Genomic DNA, 15,424 nt, shown 5'->3' with positions numbered 1-15,424 from the left:
CCAGGGGCGTGGCTAGAGATGCTGGGGCGGGACCTGTTCAGAAACGGGGCGGGACCGGCTCGGGCCTACCTTGGGGCGGGTTAGGAGCGAGGCGGAGCAGGAAGGGGCGGCGGCCCTGCCCGGCTTCCGCGTCATTGCCCTTAAAGCACCTGCCCGCCTGTCGCGGCTACGAAGGTGCAGTCAAAGCCTGAGACTCGGCTCCATGGACACGCTACGGACGTCCGACGCTCGGCGGGGTGAGTGTAACCGGGTGGAATAGGTGCCGCGCTGCCTTGGGTCCGGCTCCGGGAGGGTCGCGTGCGGGCAGTGTCTCTATCGCTGGTCGCTGGGACCCCGCTGAGTTCACCCTAATGCGTGAAGCGGGGTGTCTTGGGGCACCCGGCGCTCTCTCAGGGCTCTCGCCAGGACTTTCTCGCGTCACCGGGTCCGGTAGCCAACCAGAGTCGCTCAGCAACTTTTCTCCCCGTGGGTCACCCCGGAAACTTGTCCTTCCCGGAATGGAACTGTCCCTGAGCCATGAGAGTCGAAGGCGAAGGCGGTGGCCACAACGGGGAAGCCCCTGGGTCCCCTGCGCACTTCCAGCCCCAGTTTCCTTCTGAGAGCCCCGCCCCTGCCCCCCTGGGTCCCTTGGGTTGGCGTGGAACAGAACCGGGTTTGGGGGTGGAGTCAGACCAAGTTCAAATGTTTGTATCACAAACTTTGAGCTGATGACCTTGAGTAAAAATCTTCCTGCCTGTGACTTGGTCTCCCCCTTGTAAAAATAACTAATTGCTGGGAGTTCTTGGGTGCACAGCCCGGGCTGACGTGTGAGAATGGCTTCGAGTAGTGTTTTCTCAGTTCCTGTTGCCTCATCCTGTGGAAGAGAGGCTGAAAGAGACCTTTATTGGGCATTCTTTGCCCCTGACCCTGTTGTCTGGTCAATAGGAGCTGTGATGGACACATTCCAACAATGTGAAATATGAGTGACCCCTGTGGAAAGAAACTTAGCCAAAAGACCATCCCCACCATGAGTCTGTGGGGGCCTGAGGACAGGCACAGCTGCCAGGCTCGACCTCAGCCAGACCAGGATCCTGTGGCTAAAGAGGCTTCCGAGCTACAGATGAAAGTGGACTTTTTCCGTAAACTGGGGTACTCGTCCTCTGAGATCCACAGTGTCCTGCAGAAGCTGGGTGTCCAAGCGGACACCAACACGGTGCTGGGAGAGCTGGTGAGGCACAGTTCAGCTACTGACCGAGAGTGCCAGACCTCAGCAGAGCCCTGCCCCCAGCCCCCTCTGGTGCCCCGGGGTGGCGGCACCCCCAAGCCTTCCACTCTAGAGCCCTCACTCCCAGAGGAGGACCAAGAGGGCAGTGACCTGAGACCCGTGGTCATCGACGGAAGCAATGTGGCCATGAGGTATGTGTGGAGACCTGGGCACTAGTCTGCGACTCTTGCTTTGGGAAGGGAGCTTTGCGGTGCTCGTGGACTGGTGAAAGAGCTGGGAGATCCCACCATGTGCCAGAAGGACCCCTTAAGCCTGAAAGACGTCCTCGGGGGAGGGGTGTTTCTTGAATGCTATAAGAAGGAAAACAGCTCAAGCCCTTGCCCAGAGTCACACTTCTTGACAAATGAGAAGCAAAGATTCAAACACAGCCTTCTTTGCCCAGAGTGAACCTTGTGCCATGGTCTAGCCTTGCCTATGACATGAGGCAGGACAGTACAGGGGATTAACCCTGTACTGGGCTCAAGAGCTTTCTGGGAGCCAGCTGGTCCTTTTCTTTACTCTCCTATCAAACTTTCCAGTCAGGTGGCCCCTGTGGGGAGACGATGCATAGCTTGTGCAGAGTTACAAGTACTCAGCGGACAGGTGCTCTTCTGTGGCTTCCGTCCTCTGGGATCGCCTTGTCCTGGACTCGAGCTCCTTAGTTATTCAGAGCTTCCTAGCCCTAACCAGCTGTGACCTCTTGGTCAGAGCTGGCTCTGCAGTTGTGTGTGTACAGGTGGCCGGATGCTCTGGGCTCAGGTGTGCTGTGCTGGGAATCTAGACTAGCTGAAGCCGCTTGGGCTGAACTGATCTCTGGGGCTTCCCAGATCTCTTGCCGCCTTTGCATATCTCTCAGGGAAAGGAGTGGGGTGGAGGCAGAGTGGGAGCCAGGTTGCCTCTGACCTTCAGGAGTCCTGACTTCTCCCTTCTATCCAGGCCGCACCCTCCAGTCCGGCTTTCTCCCAGTTCCCTGCACATCGGGCTAGTGAGTCAGGACTGGGTGGATCAGTACAAGGAAAAGTTCCTGTTGGCAGGGACCAGGGGGAGACCCCAGCAAAAGAACAGAAAGAGGGCACGTCTTCTTTCTAGATGTCCTGAGGGCTCTCCCAAGAGGACTGCCCAACTTGTTATGATGTCTGCTTCTTTCCCACCTGGCATCTGGTCCTACCTACTCCCAGTCCAGCTGGGTCAAATGAGCTGTCCAGCTAGTTCTGGCCCTAGTAAGCTGGTGCACGGAGGCAGCCCTTCCCTACCAACTCTGGGTCTGTCGTCACATCTTTAAAATGGGCTGATCCTGGGCTGGAAGGCTGAGAAATGCTTCTTGCTAGAGGGCAGCAGGTCCAACTGGTTACTTTCAGAGTCAAGTTCTCTCTGAGGACCCGAGCTAGGGTAGGATTCGGAGAGGTCTGATTTCCCCCAGAGAGCCCCAGGCTGGGTGTTACCCGTCTTGTTGGCAGCCATGTGCACTGTGTATTTGTATTCTAGGCAGGAGAAGGAGGGGCCTGGACAGGAGGAGGGGCGGTAGCGGAGGGGTTCAGGAGAGCTGATACCAAAGAGACAGACAGCCACTGTCTGCCCTCCTGCCCGCCCGCCTATCTGCTGGGGGTTTCTGAGCTGGGGTGGCCACGGAAGGGGAATTCCAGCCTCACACTTCCTGTCTCAGCAGCTGCTCGGTTCCTACCCTGCTGCTCCCCTGCCACACACACACACACACACACACACACACAAGGGCAGGCCAGCTAGCCCCCACCATATGCAAATCGTGGGGAAATTCACCTCTGTTTCCTTCTAAGGGAATTTTCCTCCACTAGTTAGGCCCAGCCCAGGCAGTTCCCTTCACCTGGGGAGGCTAGCCCTGCCTTGTCCTTGGGCAAGAATGGGAGTTTTCCATAGTCACAGGCCATCAGGCTGGGGGCCCCCAAAGTGTAGAGCCAGCAGGACTCTGTGGGTGGGAGGAAGTTGGTTTTCCTAGGCCAACCAAGCTTCCTGCATTGCAGTGAGCTGAATGAACTGTCCAGGCCTTCTGGGCCTCGGGCCTCAAGGGCTCTCCCTGCCAAGAACAGGGCTCTGACTGCCTGCAGAGGAAACATCCCAGTGCCAGCCAGCACTGCTGAGAGCAGACTTGACCCCAGCCAGGGTTTTGAATGCTCACAGGGTAAGCACCCTGGCATCTTGACTTCCTCAGCTTAGCTTTGCTGGTTCAGGAAGGGCCCAGGAGTCTACATGTACACACCGCAACACTCGGGACAGCGAGCCATGGGGCAGATGCCGACCTCACATCTGAGGGGCAGCACTGGGCATTGTGAAGCCCCAGACAGGGGCCTGCCCTGGCGGGGATGGGGGGGGAGGGGGGGGATGGGGTTCTCGGAGGTTTTGACATGTCACTTGGCTTCCAGAAAGAAGAGCAAGAATTTGCTGCAAATCGCTCCCCGTTTCTCTGGCTGCAGGGATGCTTCTTCCTCTCCATATGCAGAACACACATCATTGATAATAAGAGTTCAGAAACTGCTTTTCTCCCACATGAGTTTTGGGTCTTCTGTAAGGGACAGCACTCAATCCAGTAGCCCCACACCCTGGTTCAGTTTTCACTAGGGTTAGCATTGCCAGGGAACTTGTATAAGTGAAAGTTCTTCCTTTCTAGACAGAGTGATTGATGGTCAAGGTGGACTCCATGCCTTTCCCAACTATCGGGGCTGTTGGTACCTAAGCAACAACAAGGAGGTTCTGATCCCGGGCCACCTAGTGACTAAGTTAGCCTCTCTGAACCATCGGAACAGAGTGGAAGGGGTGTTAGTGGCGATGTACTTCTGCTGAGCTGTCTTGTGTAGAGCACAGAATGGCCAGGTTTGCAGCTCCCCAGACTGTTAACTGATTATGTATGGGCGAGCTGCCTGGGACCAGGAGGGTGTGAGTGCTCCCTTGGGATGGACTTTGTTTCCTCTAACTCAGAGACCTTGGAGCCTCACCCCAAGATAGCCTCCCGCCTCCAGCCGCCCCACTTCCCACTCTCTGTTCTCTTGGGGCTCCAACCATCACTCCCCCAAAGCCGCCCACAGGATGTGGTCTGCCATGGACTTGCCTCTTTTGCGTAACATGTATTCTGTTTTATTTGCCAAATATGAGTCTGAGTTGCTCACTCCTGGGGCTAACAGGAGGCAGGGCGTGCTGGGGAGGGAGCCTCCAAGCTCCGGCCTTCCTCCGGCACTCCCAGAAAAATCCATCTTGCCAGCTCCCTCAAGCCTTAGGGAAGTTTGTCCCCCTGGGCTCAAAGAGCTTGTCTATAAAAGCTGTCCACCCAATTTGAGGGCAGAGACACAGACCAGGGCAAGCGGCTAGGCTGCTTCCGAGGAAAACCATGCTTAGATAGAACAAGGTCAAGGCCCGATGCCCCAGCCCTCCTGTGAGCAAGCAGAGTTCCCCAGCAATTTCCTGCCCATCTTTCTGCCAGGGGTCACACCCTCCCTGGGGTGGGGGAGAGGGGGTGGGGGGAGGGAGGGGCAGGGCAGTCTTGCAGGGAACTGGCCTCTTGAGAGGAAAAGAGGTGGCCTTTCACTTTCACACTGAAAAGCTCCTGGCTCTGTTGATTCCTGACCTCTTGCGGAAGGACGGCTACCCGTGCCCCTGAGACCTTATGCACAGACTGACTGAACTTTAATCCTGAACAGTCTGGTTTCTCCCACTTAACATGGCTGCTGCCTCCCTCACTGGTGCCTCCTTGCTGTGTAGTGTTGAGGAAAAGAGGTGACTCAGCCTGCATGTGCACATCCATGTCCCTGTGGTCCCTGCAGCTTGGGTGGGGCAGGATCCCCAAGTCTCCCCCCCCTTAACTTTTCCCCACCCTCAAGTATATTGCAAATGGCCCGACCCTCCCCCTCTCCGTGGGGAGCCAGTGTGGCTAGATTCCTGGGTGGATCCATGCTTTAGGAGATGGAATCTTAGGGAAAGTCCCTTCCAGGGGCTGGCCATCAGGCACTGTGGGAACGGGCCCAGGGACAAGGCCTTGGGCCCTGCTGGCAGAGAGCCATGGGCTGAGCCCCACAGTTGCCCAGCAAAACCAAGCAGGGCTGGACTGTGGCTCACTTCTTACCTCTGCTCGGGCCTGGCTGACTACAGACTGGCTACTCTGTGAGCTAACCTTTCCCTCCTCTGCCAGCCACGGGAACAAGGAAGTCTTTTCTTGCCGGGGCATTCTGTTGGCTGTGAACTGGTTTCTGGAGCGGGGCCATACAGACATCACCGTGTTTGTGCCATCTTGGAGGAAGGAACAGCCTCGGCCGGATGTGCCCATCACAGGTATGTGTGCTCCCTGGAAGTGGGACGGCCTCACTCTACCAGGAACCCTGGCACTTCCCAAAAGAGTCCTTAAATAGGGCCTGCACCTTCTAAACTGTAACAAGGACCAGCCTGTCTTTTTTCTGATTCCTGTTGCTTTCAGCAGCCCAGTTCAGGCAGGAAATAGCTGGAAGTCACTTTGTGTCACTTCTAGGTGTCTTCTTCATCCTATTGGAGGCAGGTGTCCCTCCAACAGGAACGCCCTTCAACATCCCCAGTGGCAGAGGGACAGTGAGGTTTCATGATTGAGACTGTGGGTACAGGGCCAAGAAAACAGGGTGAGGAGCTTGACCCTAAGTAACTCAGGTGAGGGCCTTAAGTAGACATTAGCTATGGGCTCTTCATTTGTGAAATGGGGCGGGGTGGAGGTAGCGTCCTCCAAACACTGCTGAAGGAGGAGTTGAGAATGGTACAGAAGTGCTTAACTCAGCGCAGTATGAAAGCTCAGCTCCATGTGAAGGTTCTCAGTGCAGTATAAATGCTCAGTGCAGTGTGAATGCTCAGTGCAGTGTGAATACCCAGCACAGTGTGAATGCTCAGGGCAGTGTGAATACCCAGCACAATGTGAATGCTCAGTGTGGTGTGAATACTCTGCATAGTGAATGCCCAGTGCAGTGTGAATGCTCAGGGCGGTGTGAATACCCAGCACAATGTGAATGCTCAGGGCGGTGTGAATACCCAGCACAATGTGAATGCTCAGTGTGGTGTGACTACTCTGCATAGTGAATGTCCAGTGCAGTGTGAATGCTCAGTACAGTGTAAATACTCTACATAGTGTGAATGCCCATTGCAGTATGAATGCTCAGTGCAATATGAATGCTCTGCATAGTGTAAATACCCAGCACAGTGTGAATGCTCAGTACAGTGTGAATGCTCAATGCAATATGAATGCTCAGTGCAGTCTGAATGTTCTGCATAGTGTGAATACCCAGCAGTGTGAATGCCCAGCACAGTGTAAATGCTCAGTGAAGTATTAATGCTCTGCATAGTGTGAATGCCCATCAGTGTCAATGCCTAGAGCAGTGTAAATGTCCAGCACAGTGTGAATGCCCAGAGCAGTGTGAATGCCCAGCACAGAGTGAATGCTCAGCAGTGTGAATGCTCAGCACAGTGTGAATGCTCAGTATAGTATGAATGCTCATCAGTGTGAATGCTCAGCACAGTGTGAATGCTCAGTGCAGTGTGACTACCCATCACAGTGGGAATGCCCATTGTAGTGTGAATGCCCAGTGCAGTGTGAATACCCAACACAGTGTGAATACCCAGCTGCAGCCATCACGCTCATGAAAACCCCCACCTTGAGGAAGGAGTGACGAGAGGCAGCTTTTTAAGAAGTCTGCACATCTGGGCCAGGCTAGGGGCTCTGGGCCTCTTCTGACCAGAGCTGGGAGTGTTGTTTTGAGTATGCAGGGGACAGGGCCAAGACACTTCTTCCTGGACCCCTGTGCACTAGGAAAGGCACACAAGCCAGAGGGGAAGCAGGAAGAGCCACTCTAAGCTCCGCACTCTTGCTGAGTATGATGTTCCCGCGTAGAGGTACACTTGGTTTCCACACAGCTGGTTTCCGACCTCTTGAAACTGGTGTGAATAGCCTCTGGGCCCGGCCACTGGGAGCCATGGAACCCTGCAGGTCTATCTCGGGGTCTCTAGTGGGCCCTGACCTACAGCTCTGTTCATCCCCCAGACCAGCACATTCTTCGGGAGCTAGAGAAAAAGAAGATCTTGGTGTTCACACCATCCAGGCGGGTCGGCGGCAAGCGTGTGGTGTGCTATGATGACCGCTTCATTGTGAAGCTGGCCTTCGAGTCCGACGGAGTGGTGGTCTCCAACGACACGTACCGGGACCTCCAGGCCGAGCGGCAGGAGTGGAAGCGCTTCATCGAGGACCGGCTGCTCATGTACTCCTTCGTCAATGACAAGTACGTTCCTGCTGGGGACTGGCTCTGCTGGGCCCGCAGGCTGGGCTGCAGCTTTGGGGGTGAATGAGCGAGCTGCAGAGACGGGGCTGGGGTGGAACTTTTTGATAGGGGGTCTGGGAGTTGAAGATAGCTTGAGACAGAACCAACACGTTCCAAGATGGCTCTCTCAAGTAGGTCCCTGGCAGCACATCCCAAGATGCACTTGGTCTTCCTGATAGCCTGACAGCTCCCAGCCTAGGGATTCCCTGAAGGTGACCCTAGGCTGTACCCTGTGCACTGAGGGATCCTCTCCCACTCTGGGGTGACCCAACTGCAAACTCAGAAGACCTTAGGGGCATCCTGCAGACAAGCATCTTGGGAGCTGGCTATCTAGCTCTTCCCTTGGTCCCTCTTCATGACGTCTATCTGAGAGTTCTGTTCACCCACCACAGGTTCATGCCCCCTGACGACCCTTTAGGACGGCATGGGCCTAGCCTGGACAACTTCCTTCGTAAGAAACCACTGCCTTCTGAACATAGGAAGCAGCCGTGCCCATACGGTGAGACCCAAGCTCTGGCTCAATAGCCTTTCTTACCCTACCTTTCCTCTTGCCTGTCCCATCCCACCTAGACCTGCTGGTGGCTTCCTTGTGGAGACCACCTGTTCTAGACCCCTAAATGCCAAGTCTGTGCCTCTTCCTCCCTCTGGCCCCATTTAGAGACCCTCTCTGTTCTTGCAGGGAAAAAATGTACGTATGGAATCAAGTGCCGGTTCTTCCACCCTGAGCGGCCCAGCCGCCCCCAGCGCTCTGTGGCTGACGAGCTCCGAGCCAACGCCCTCCTCTCGCCCCCAAGGACTCCAGTCAAGGACAAAAGTAGCCAGAGGTCTTCCCCTGCCCCTCAGCCCAGCTCTGTGTCCCTAGAGGCTGAACCAGGCAGCCCGGATGGGAAAAAACTGGGTGCCAGATCATCCCCAGGTCCCCACCAAGAGGGGTCAACACAAACCTGTCCTCCGGCTGGCAGGAGCCTCCCTATTAGTGGGGGCAGCTTCGGGCCCACAGAGTGGCCCCCACACACCCTGGACTCACTCCCATACACCTCCCAGGAGTGCCTTGATTCAGGCATTGGTTCCCTGGAGAGCCAGATGTCAGAATTATGGGGGTTACGGGGAGGCAGCCCTGGGGAGTCCGGCCCCAGCAGAGGTCCTTATGCTGGGTATCATAGCTATGGGTCCAAGCTCCCAGCAGCGCCTCCCTTTTCTCCCTTTCGACAAGCCATGGGTGCTGGCCACTTCAGCGTCCCCACCGACTACATGCCCCCTCCACCCACCTACCCAGCCAGAGAGTACTGGTCTGAGCCGTACCCACTGCCCCCACCCACTCCAGTCCTTCAGGAGACCCAGAGACCCAGCCCAGGGGCCAGTGGGGGCCCCTGGGGCAGGGTGAGTGACCTGGCCAAAGAAAGGGCTGGTGTGTATACCAAGCTGTGTGGTGTCTTTCCCCCACACCTGGTAGAAGCAACAATGGGGCGCTTCCCACAGATCCTGGACCCCCAGCAGCTGGCCGCTGAGATCCTTTCTTACAATTCCCATCACCTCAGTGAGTAAACCAGAGGTGGCTCAAGGGGCTGTCAGGCGTCACAGATCGGTCCCCAGCCCCTGGCCTACCCTGGAAACTGGACAGAGGGACAAGTGAAGCAGGCAAGGGAATCCTCAAACCAAAGATACCATAGGATTGGTTCTGGCCCTGTGGCACCTCTATCTATCCCACACGGGTCAGAAGCGATCACCCTGTTGATACACATTGTATCTCTGTCATTTAAGGAGACGCTGCCAGTCAGGCCGTCCATCCGTGGCTGATGCCCAAATCCTCTTTTTTTTTTTCCTCAGAGGGCAGGGTGGGAGGCCTGGGCGAGCAGAGGCCTGAGCTGGACCCCACCCTCCACCCTGTCCCTGGGACGCCGGCACCACCGGCTAGTTGGGCACCATGTGCCTACCCTCTGAGGCCCCCCCTCAAGCCAATGAGGCCTCATCCCTGTTCGCAGGGCACGAGGTTTCATGTTAGTAAGCAAAATGCTTCCTTTACTGCCCGCCCGCCCGCTCTGTCCACCTACCCCCCTCTCCCCAGGGCGCCGAGCCCCTTGGTTTCCACACCTTCTCCTTTCCCATGGGTGGAAGGACACACGTATGCTGTGTACAGATACAAGATTTAAATATTTTAAATGAAAAAATTTGAGAAAATAAAGGCTATTGCCAGTTGTTTTAAGAGACAGTTGTCCTTACTGTGCTTGGTGGGTAGAGCTGCTCTGGGGTGACAGGAGGCCAGTAGGGCAGATGTCACTCCCCCATCCTCAGAAAGGAGAGTTCCCAGAAACAGTTGGTCCCTTGGAGCTGAACCTGAATAGGAGGCAAGGTGGCCCTGGACACAGCAGGTGACAGCTGCAGGAAGCAGAAGTACAACCGCACAGAGCTGTGGCTTCAGCTGGGTGGGGGGGTCCTGGGGTGGCAGTGAGATGGAGCTGTTCCCCTTTTCTCTGTTGACAAGAATTCAGGGTAGGAAACGGGGAAACAGGCCTTGATCAAGGCCATAGAGGGTGGGGTGATCTGAGTGGGTGAGGGAGCCCTTGGGGGCCGCATCGGGCTCTTCCTCCCAGGTCTGCTGTGTGTCCCAGGGTCACAGAGCAGGGTGAGGGAGGGCTGGGATAGCGGCTGCAGCTCAGACAGTAGGCCCTGCCACTGACTCTTAGCATCTGGAGCAAGGGACTAGTCCTCCCAGGCCTCAGTTTCCTCATCTATGAAATGGAAATCCTAATGGCAGCTACCTTACAGGCTTGACATGACGGTTCAGTGAGATAATACGTCCTAGGTATGTGAGCCACCTCCCGCCACACAGGAACTGCTCATTAAAAGGCTTCCATAACTGTGAGTCCTGTGGGCGGGCTCACGGGACTGACCCCATCCACCACGTCAAACTGCTCCTCAGCCCTAGACAAGCCCAGGCAAGGCAATACCTTCCTCCCTCCTCCCAGTTCTAACTTCAAAAATGAACATGAATATTTAAAGTGAAAGGCTAGGCTATCACACAATTCCCAAGCAAATATTATCAGCCAAGGAAAAGGGAGGAAAAAATTACAGCTTTAATAATCCTACCTTTGAACAATTCCTCTGATTTGTACTCAGTGGTCGGCATAGCCTAGAGTGTATTTTCTGTTTTAAAAAATGACTTCGGTACAGAACAGCTGTGAAGCTCTGGAAGAAAACAGCAATCCTCCCCACCAGCTCCACCCAACCCTTTCCTGACCACCCTTCCAGAAGTCCCTGCCTAAGGCAGGGGTCAGGATCCATGGGCATGCGTGGGCTGGAGGCCTCCCTCCCACGGGCATTAAAGGTGTCTCTGTCCATGCTTGCGTCTCCAGCCTCCTCGGGAGCTTTTTTCAGCGTAAGGAGAGTTGCTTAGGCTTAGGACAGAACTAAGTTGTCCAGGGGCTCTGGGAATGTAGCCAATCATGCACTGAGTTCAATACCCAGCACCTGGGGTTGGAGCGAACACCTGTCACCCCTGCATCTGGGAAGAAGATGCGGGAGGACCAGAAGTTCGAGGTCATCTTTGGTTACAAAACAAGTTCCAGGCAGACGTGGCCTGCATGAGACTCTGTCTCAAACACGTTAAATAAAGCACCGAGACACACAGCGCTCCGACGTATCCTCAAGTTAAAAGGCCATTTGTGGGCATCTGTTTGTCTTTATGGGATAGGAAGCTAAAATACCGGACCGTCAAGTTCATTATCAGTTGCTTGGCAATGCTGAGTGACTTGCCCAAAGTCCCAGAGAGGAAGGCAGGCTGGGGCAAGGCTTGCAGTACTCTTCCTGATCCCCAAACCTGACACCAGACTCTGGTGACTCAAGCCCCTTGTAGAAATGGGAAGTGAGCTTGTCCTCCCATTGAAGCAACTATGATGCTCACCCGCGTCGGTTGCTCAGTGGGGCCCTGTCTGTACAATACTGTGGAGCTTTGGGGCCTGAGATCCAGGGGTCCCCCACAAGGGGAAGTGGGAAAACCTCCCACAGCACTGACTTCCTTAGCCAGAGTTGATGTCACCTGTGACTGTCCCATGGGGGTGAGAAGCGGAGTGACTCCACAGACAGGCAGCAGCATTGAGTGCCGGCTGGCTCTGGCTAATGTTAGGAGGCAGGGCCCGGCCCTGCTGGTTCACTAAAACCAATGAGGGCAACAGATTCAAAGAGCAGGTACCAGCTAGGACTGGGCTCTGGGGAGAAGAGGGTCAGCTCCGGCCTTCTGATGTCTGCTTTGGTGCCCATGACTTCTGACAGCATACTCCAGCTCAGCTGGACTGGCCAGCCACAGGGCCATGCCTCCAGGCCTCTTTCTCAATCCAGCTTCCGGGCAGGGCTACCCAGGCAGCCAGGCTCAAAGCCAAGGCTGTTTTTTCCCTGTGACTTGCTTCAGTGTTAATTCAAAAGTTCTCACCACCTCCTGTCCCCTGGCCCACTAAGGCAGCTCGGACAGGTGGCACCGAATCATGGGACCTTGACCTCCCACACGTGAAAAGGACACAAAGACACTACCTCTCCAGCCGTTACAGAAGAAGCCCTTAACTAGCAGCAGCTAGAGGCAGGGAGGCTCCAGTTCAAGCCCTGCTCACCAGTTGGCAGCCCTGACTGCTCACTGCCCGTCTCTCTCGGTGCTGCAGCTGCCTGACCCACAGTGATCCACGTGTGAGCCTAAAGGGAGAGAGAGGGTGGCAGGGACAGAATGTGACTCCTGAGACCAAAGCTCAAGCCACCAGGCTTGCTGCAAGGGATCAAATTCCAAGCAGCCGCCCCAGTTGCTCCTTATGATAGCTCTTCCTGGTTACTGGAGCCAAGTCGGTGATGGGGAAACTGGTGTGTATGCAAATTCTCTGTTGGGAAATGATCCCTGGGAGCTGAGCTGGGCCTTCCCACCCTCCCTCCTACGTGCACCAGTAATAGTAGTGGTAGTAGTAGTAGTGGTAGTAGTAGTAGTAGTAGTAGTAGAGTAGTGACCTCTAGGTTCTTCTGCAAGTTCTGTTCCACAAGACTAACCCCTTCAGGGAGGACCCCAGCCTGCTCAGAAGTCAAAATGACAGGTCTGCCTTTGCATGTAGCCTGAGATGGGAAATCTCTGAACTCCCTGCTAGATTGAGTCAGCCCAAAATGGGGTGAAGCACCCCTGCTCTGGGTCACTCTCCAATCTGTCCCCGTGAGGATATAGGAAGACCTGGCAGTCCCTGAAGATGCTGGTACCTAAACTAAGAACAGAAGAATCACGGTGCAAAGCCCATTGGTGCTGCTAATGCCCCAATCGGCTGGTGTCTGGGATTAGGGCAGCCTGCTGTGGGGGGCAAGGCCCATCTCTGCAGTTCCATTTCCTACTTCTATTCTTCCCTACCACCAAGATCTTCTGCCTACCTTCCCCAGGGACAGCCTACACAGGTTAACCTGTCTCTAGGAGCAGTTGGGTAAAGTGAGCAGACAGAACTTGGGGAGAGTGTCATTGGCTAAGCCCTGCCGGAAGGCAGTCGGGCCAAGGACCCCAGAACTTCAGGCCCAGAAGGTTCCAGGCTTCATCTCCTGGCTTATCTTGTCACTGGCACAGAGCAGACTGGGTGGCAAGAACCTGTCCTTCGGTCCTCCTAGTTCATGGGAAGGGTGTGGGAGACTTGGCTGAAAGAGGCAGGAAGTAGGGCCCTGTAATTAGGGAAGCCCAAGCCATCCTAGGCGATGGCATGTAAACCCTTCCAGTCAGTTCCGGGAGGGGGAGGAGGCCCAGCCTGTAACCTTGGGTGTGCCTTCTGAGGCTGCTTTCAAGGCAGCAGCTGGAGACCTTAAACTGCTTACCCGGTTAAGGAACAGCAAGGAGACTCTGTAGGAGGAATGGTTTAGCCACCCCAGTTGGCAACGCACCGGGCATGCAGCACCCTGCTGCCACCTTCTGGCAGCTCCTGGTACTACCACTACTGCCAGGGGCCAGTGGCTTGCTCTCTTGGAGTCGCTAATACCCCAAACTGCTGAAGTCTTTCAGGGGGCGAGGGTAGGAATGACTCCATGAGGTTTGAAATAATGGGCTATAGAAGTATGGCTCTGTCTGGGAGAATATGCAAACAGTACAGGACACAGATTGGGAACTCCTTCTGGCTTTTGTGTTGGCTAGGGTCTCGCTCAGTATGCAGTGCAGGACTACCCTCCTACCTCAGTTCCCAAAGTACTTAGCTCACAGCAGTGCGCTTTTTGTCTAAGCAGTGAATTTTCAAAGGCATTCGCGGGAAGTTCAGACTGTGCCAGCAATGAAATACCCAAGAAAAATTCTTGGGCAGGAAGTACAGCTGAGCCATGGAGTATGTGTTCAACTTGTGTCGATCCCCCCCAGCAACACGTGTTGCACACACATGCTAATACCCCAAATTCGAGCATGTACACACACATAGTGACACACATACACAAATATAGGTTGGAAGAAAAATCAAGGAGGAAAAAAAATATAATTGCATATACTTAAATAAAATCACCATGAGCTGCCATTCCCAATGAATTGAGGCCTGCCGTTTTGGCAGGGTGAAGTAGGGAAAGAGGCAGTGTCATCACTAGTGTTGTAGAGACAACCCTGGAGGGGCCCTGGTTCTCCAGATTATCTATGAAACATAGAGCTCAGCTGGGCAGTGGTGGCGCACGCCTGTAATCCCAGCACTCTGGGAGGCAGAGGCAGGCAGATTTCTGAGTTTGAGGCCAGCCTGGTCTACAGAGTGAGTTCCAGGACAGCCAGGGCTACACAGAGAAACCCTGTCTCGGAAAAACCAAATCCAAGAAAGAAAAGAAAAGAAAAAAGAAAAGAGAAGAGAAGAGAAGAGAAAGAAGGAAGAAAGGAAGGAAGGAAGGAAGGAAGGAAGGAAGGAAGGAAAGAAAGAAAGAAAGAAAGAAAGAAAGAAAGAAAGAAAGAAAGAAAGAAAGAAAGAAAGAAAGAAAGAAAGGAAGGAAGGAAGGAAGGAAGGAAGGAAGGAAGGAAGGAAGGAAGGAAGGAAGGAAGGAAGGAAGGAAGGAAGGAAGGAAAGGAAGGAAAGGGAAAGGAAGGAAAGGAAGGAAGGAAGGAAGGAAGGAAGGAAGGAAGGAAAGAAAGAAAGAAAGAAAGAAAGAAAGAAAGAAAGAAAGAAAGAAAGAAAGAAAGAAAGAAAGAAAGAAAGAAAGATAGAGCTCTTAACTTAGCAGGCCTACTAATTATCCTAAGAGAGCCCTCATCTGCAAAATGATGGAGGACATTTCCTGACAGCAGCCCCCGTCAGTAAGAGCACAGGCTAAAAAGAAACTAGCACACGGCAGGAGAATATCAGTCAGTGAGGAGGAGGCGGCTATCTCTTGTTGTTGGCTTGCTTTTGCTTTTGATGGCTTGCGATAGGAACGCTCCTCCCCTCAGCCTCCCACTTGCTGGCGGGGACACTGGTGGGGAGTACTGGTGGGCATGACTGGTGGACACGGGTGGATGGTATAAGGGAGTCAGTTCTTGGCTTTCATGCTGTGGGTCTTAAGGATCCAACTCAAATCATGAGGCTTCGCGGCCAATGCCTTGACCCACCAAGTCATCTTGCCAGCCCAAGTAGTTTTGGGATATTTTCTAATCTAAGAAGCCACTTCAGAAAGGGAAGGCGGAGCACTCTGGAAACAGCGTTTCTGGGGCTGGGGTGTGGCGCTGGGAGACCCCTGACCAGGAGCCTACAACATAATCTTGTATGTGAATAATAAAAATCTGGAGTACACATATTTCCAACACATGCTATTAAACCATGACAGCAGAGGAACACAATTTCAATATCAGCGGTTTCTTGTGGTTCAACCTAATATTTATTTATAAATTATCCACATGTATTAATGAACTAATATTTACGTGTATTACACAACATATTCCAAGTAAAGAACTACATAG

General features: G+C 54.2%; 1 protein-coding gene across 1 annotated transcript; it reads left to right on the top strand.

The window, feature by feature from the left end:
- Window positions 1-86: 86 nt before the first annotated feature.
- Window positions 87-9,738, top strand: Zc3h12a (zinc finger CCCH-type containing 12A). The gene is made up of 6 exons (XM_052177322.1): window positions 87-236; window positions 925-1,395; window positions 5,397-5,536; window positions 7,260-7,494; window positions 7,926-8,032; window positions 8,213-9,738. Exons 2-6 carry the CDS (start codon window positions 959-961, stop codon window positions 9,076-9,078), a joined length of 1,785 nt encoding a protein of 594 aa, XP_052033282.1. The 5' UTR covers window positions 87-236; window positions 925-958; the 3' UTR covers window positions 9,079-9,738.
- Window positions 9,739-15,424: the final 5,686 nt, after the last annotated feature.

This window comes from Apodemus sylvaticus, chromosome 3 (assembly GCF_947179515.1).
Source record: "Apodemus sylvaticus chromosome 3, mApoSyl1.1, whole genome shotgun sequence".
Taxonomy (NCBI): domain Eukaryota; kingdom Metazoa; phylum Chordata; class Mammalia; order Rodentia; family Muridae; genus Apodemus; species Apodemus sylvaticus.
Note: the sequence above shows the minus strand (reverse complement) of the source record. Positions and strands in the feature narration are given on the sequence as shown.

Bases quoted from the DNA above. Each gene is read 5' to 3' on its own strand.
- Zc3h12a (XM_052177322.1), top strand. From the start codon at position 959: ATGAGTGACCCCTGTGGAAAGAAACTTAGCCAAAAGACCATCCCCACC. The intron at 1,396-5,396 runs GTATGTGTGGAG...CTCCTCTGCCAG, and splicing joins GGAAGCAATGTGGCCATGAG to CCACGGGAACAAGGAAGTCT. The intron at 5,537-7,259 runs GTATGTGTGCTC...TTCATCCCCCAG, and splicing joins GCCGGATGTGCCCATCACAG to ACCAGCACATTCTTCGGGAG.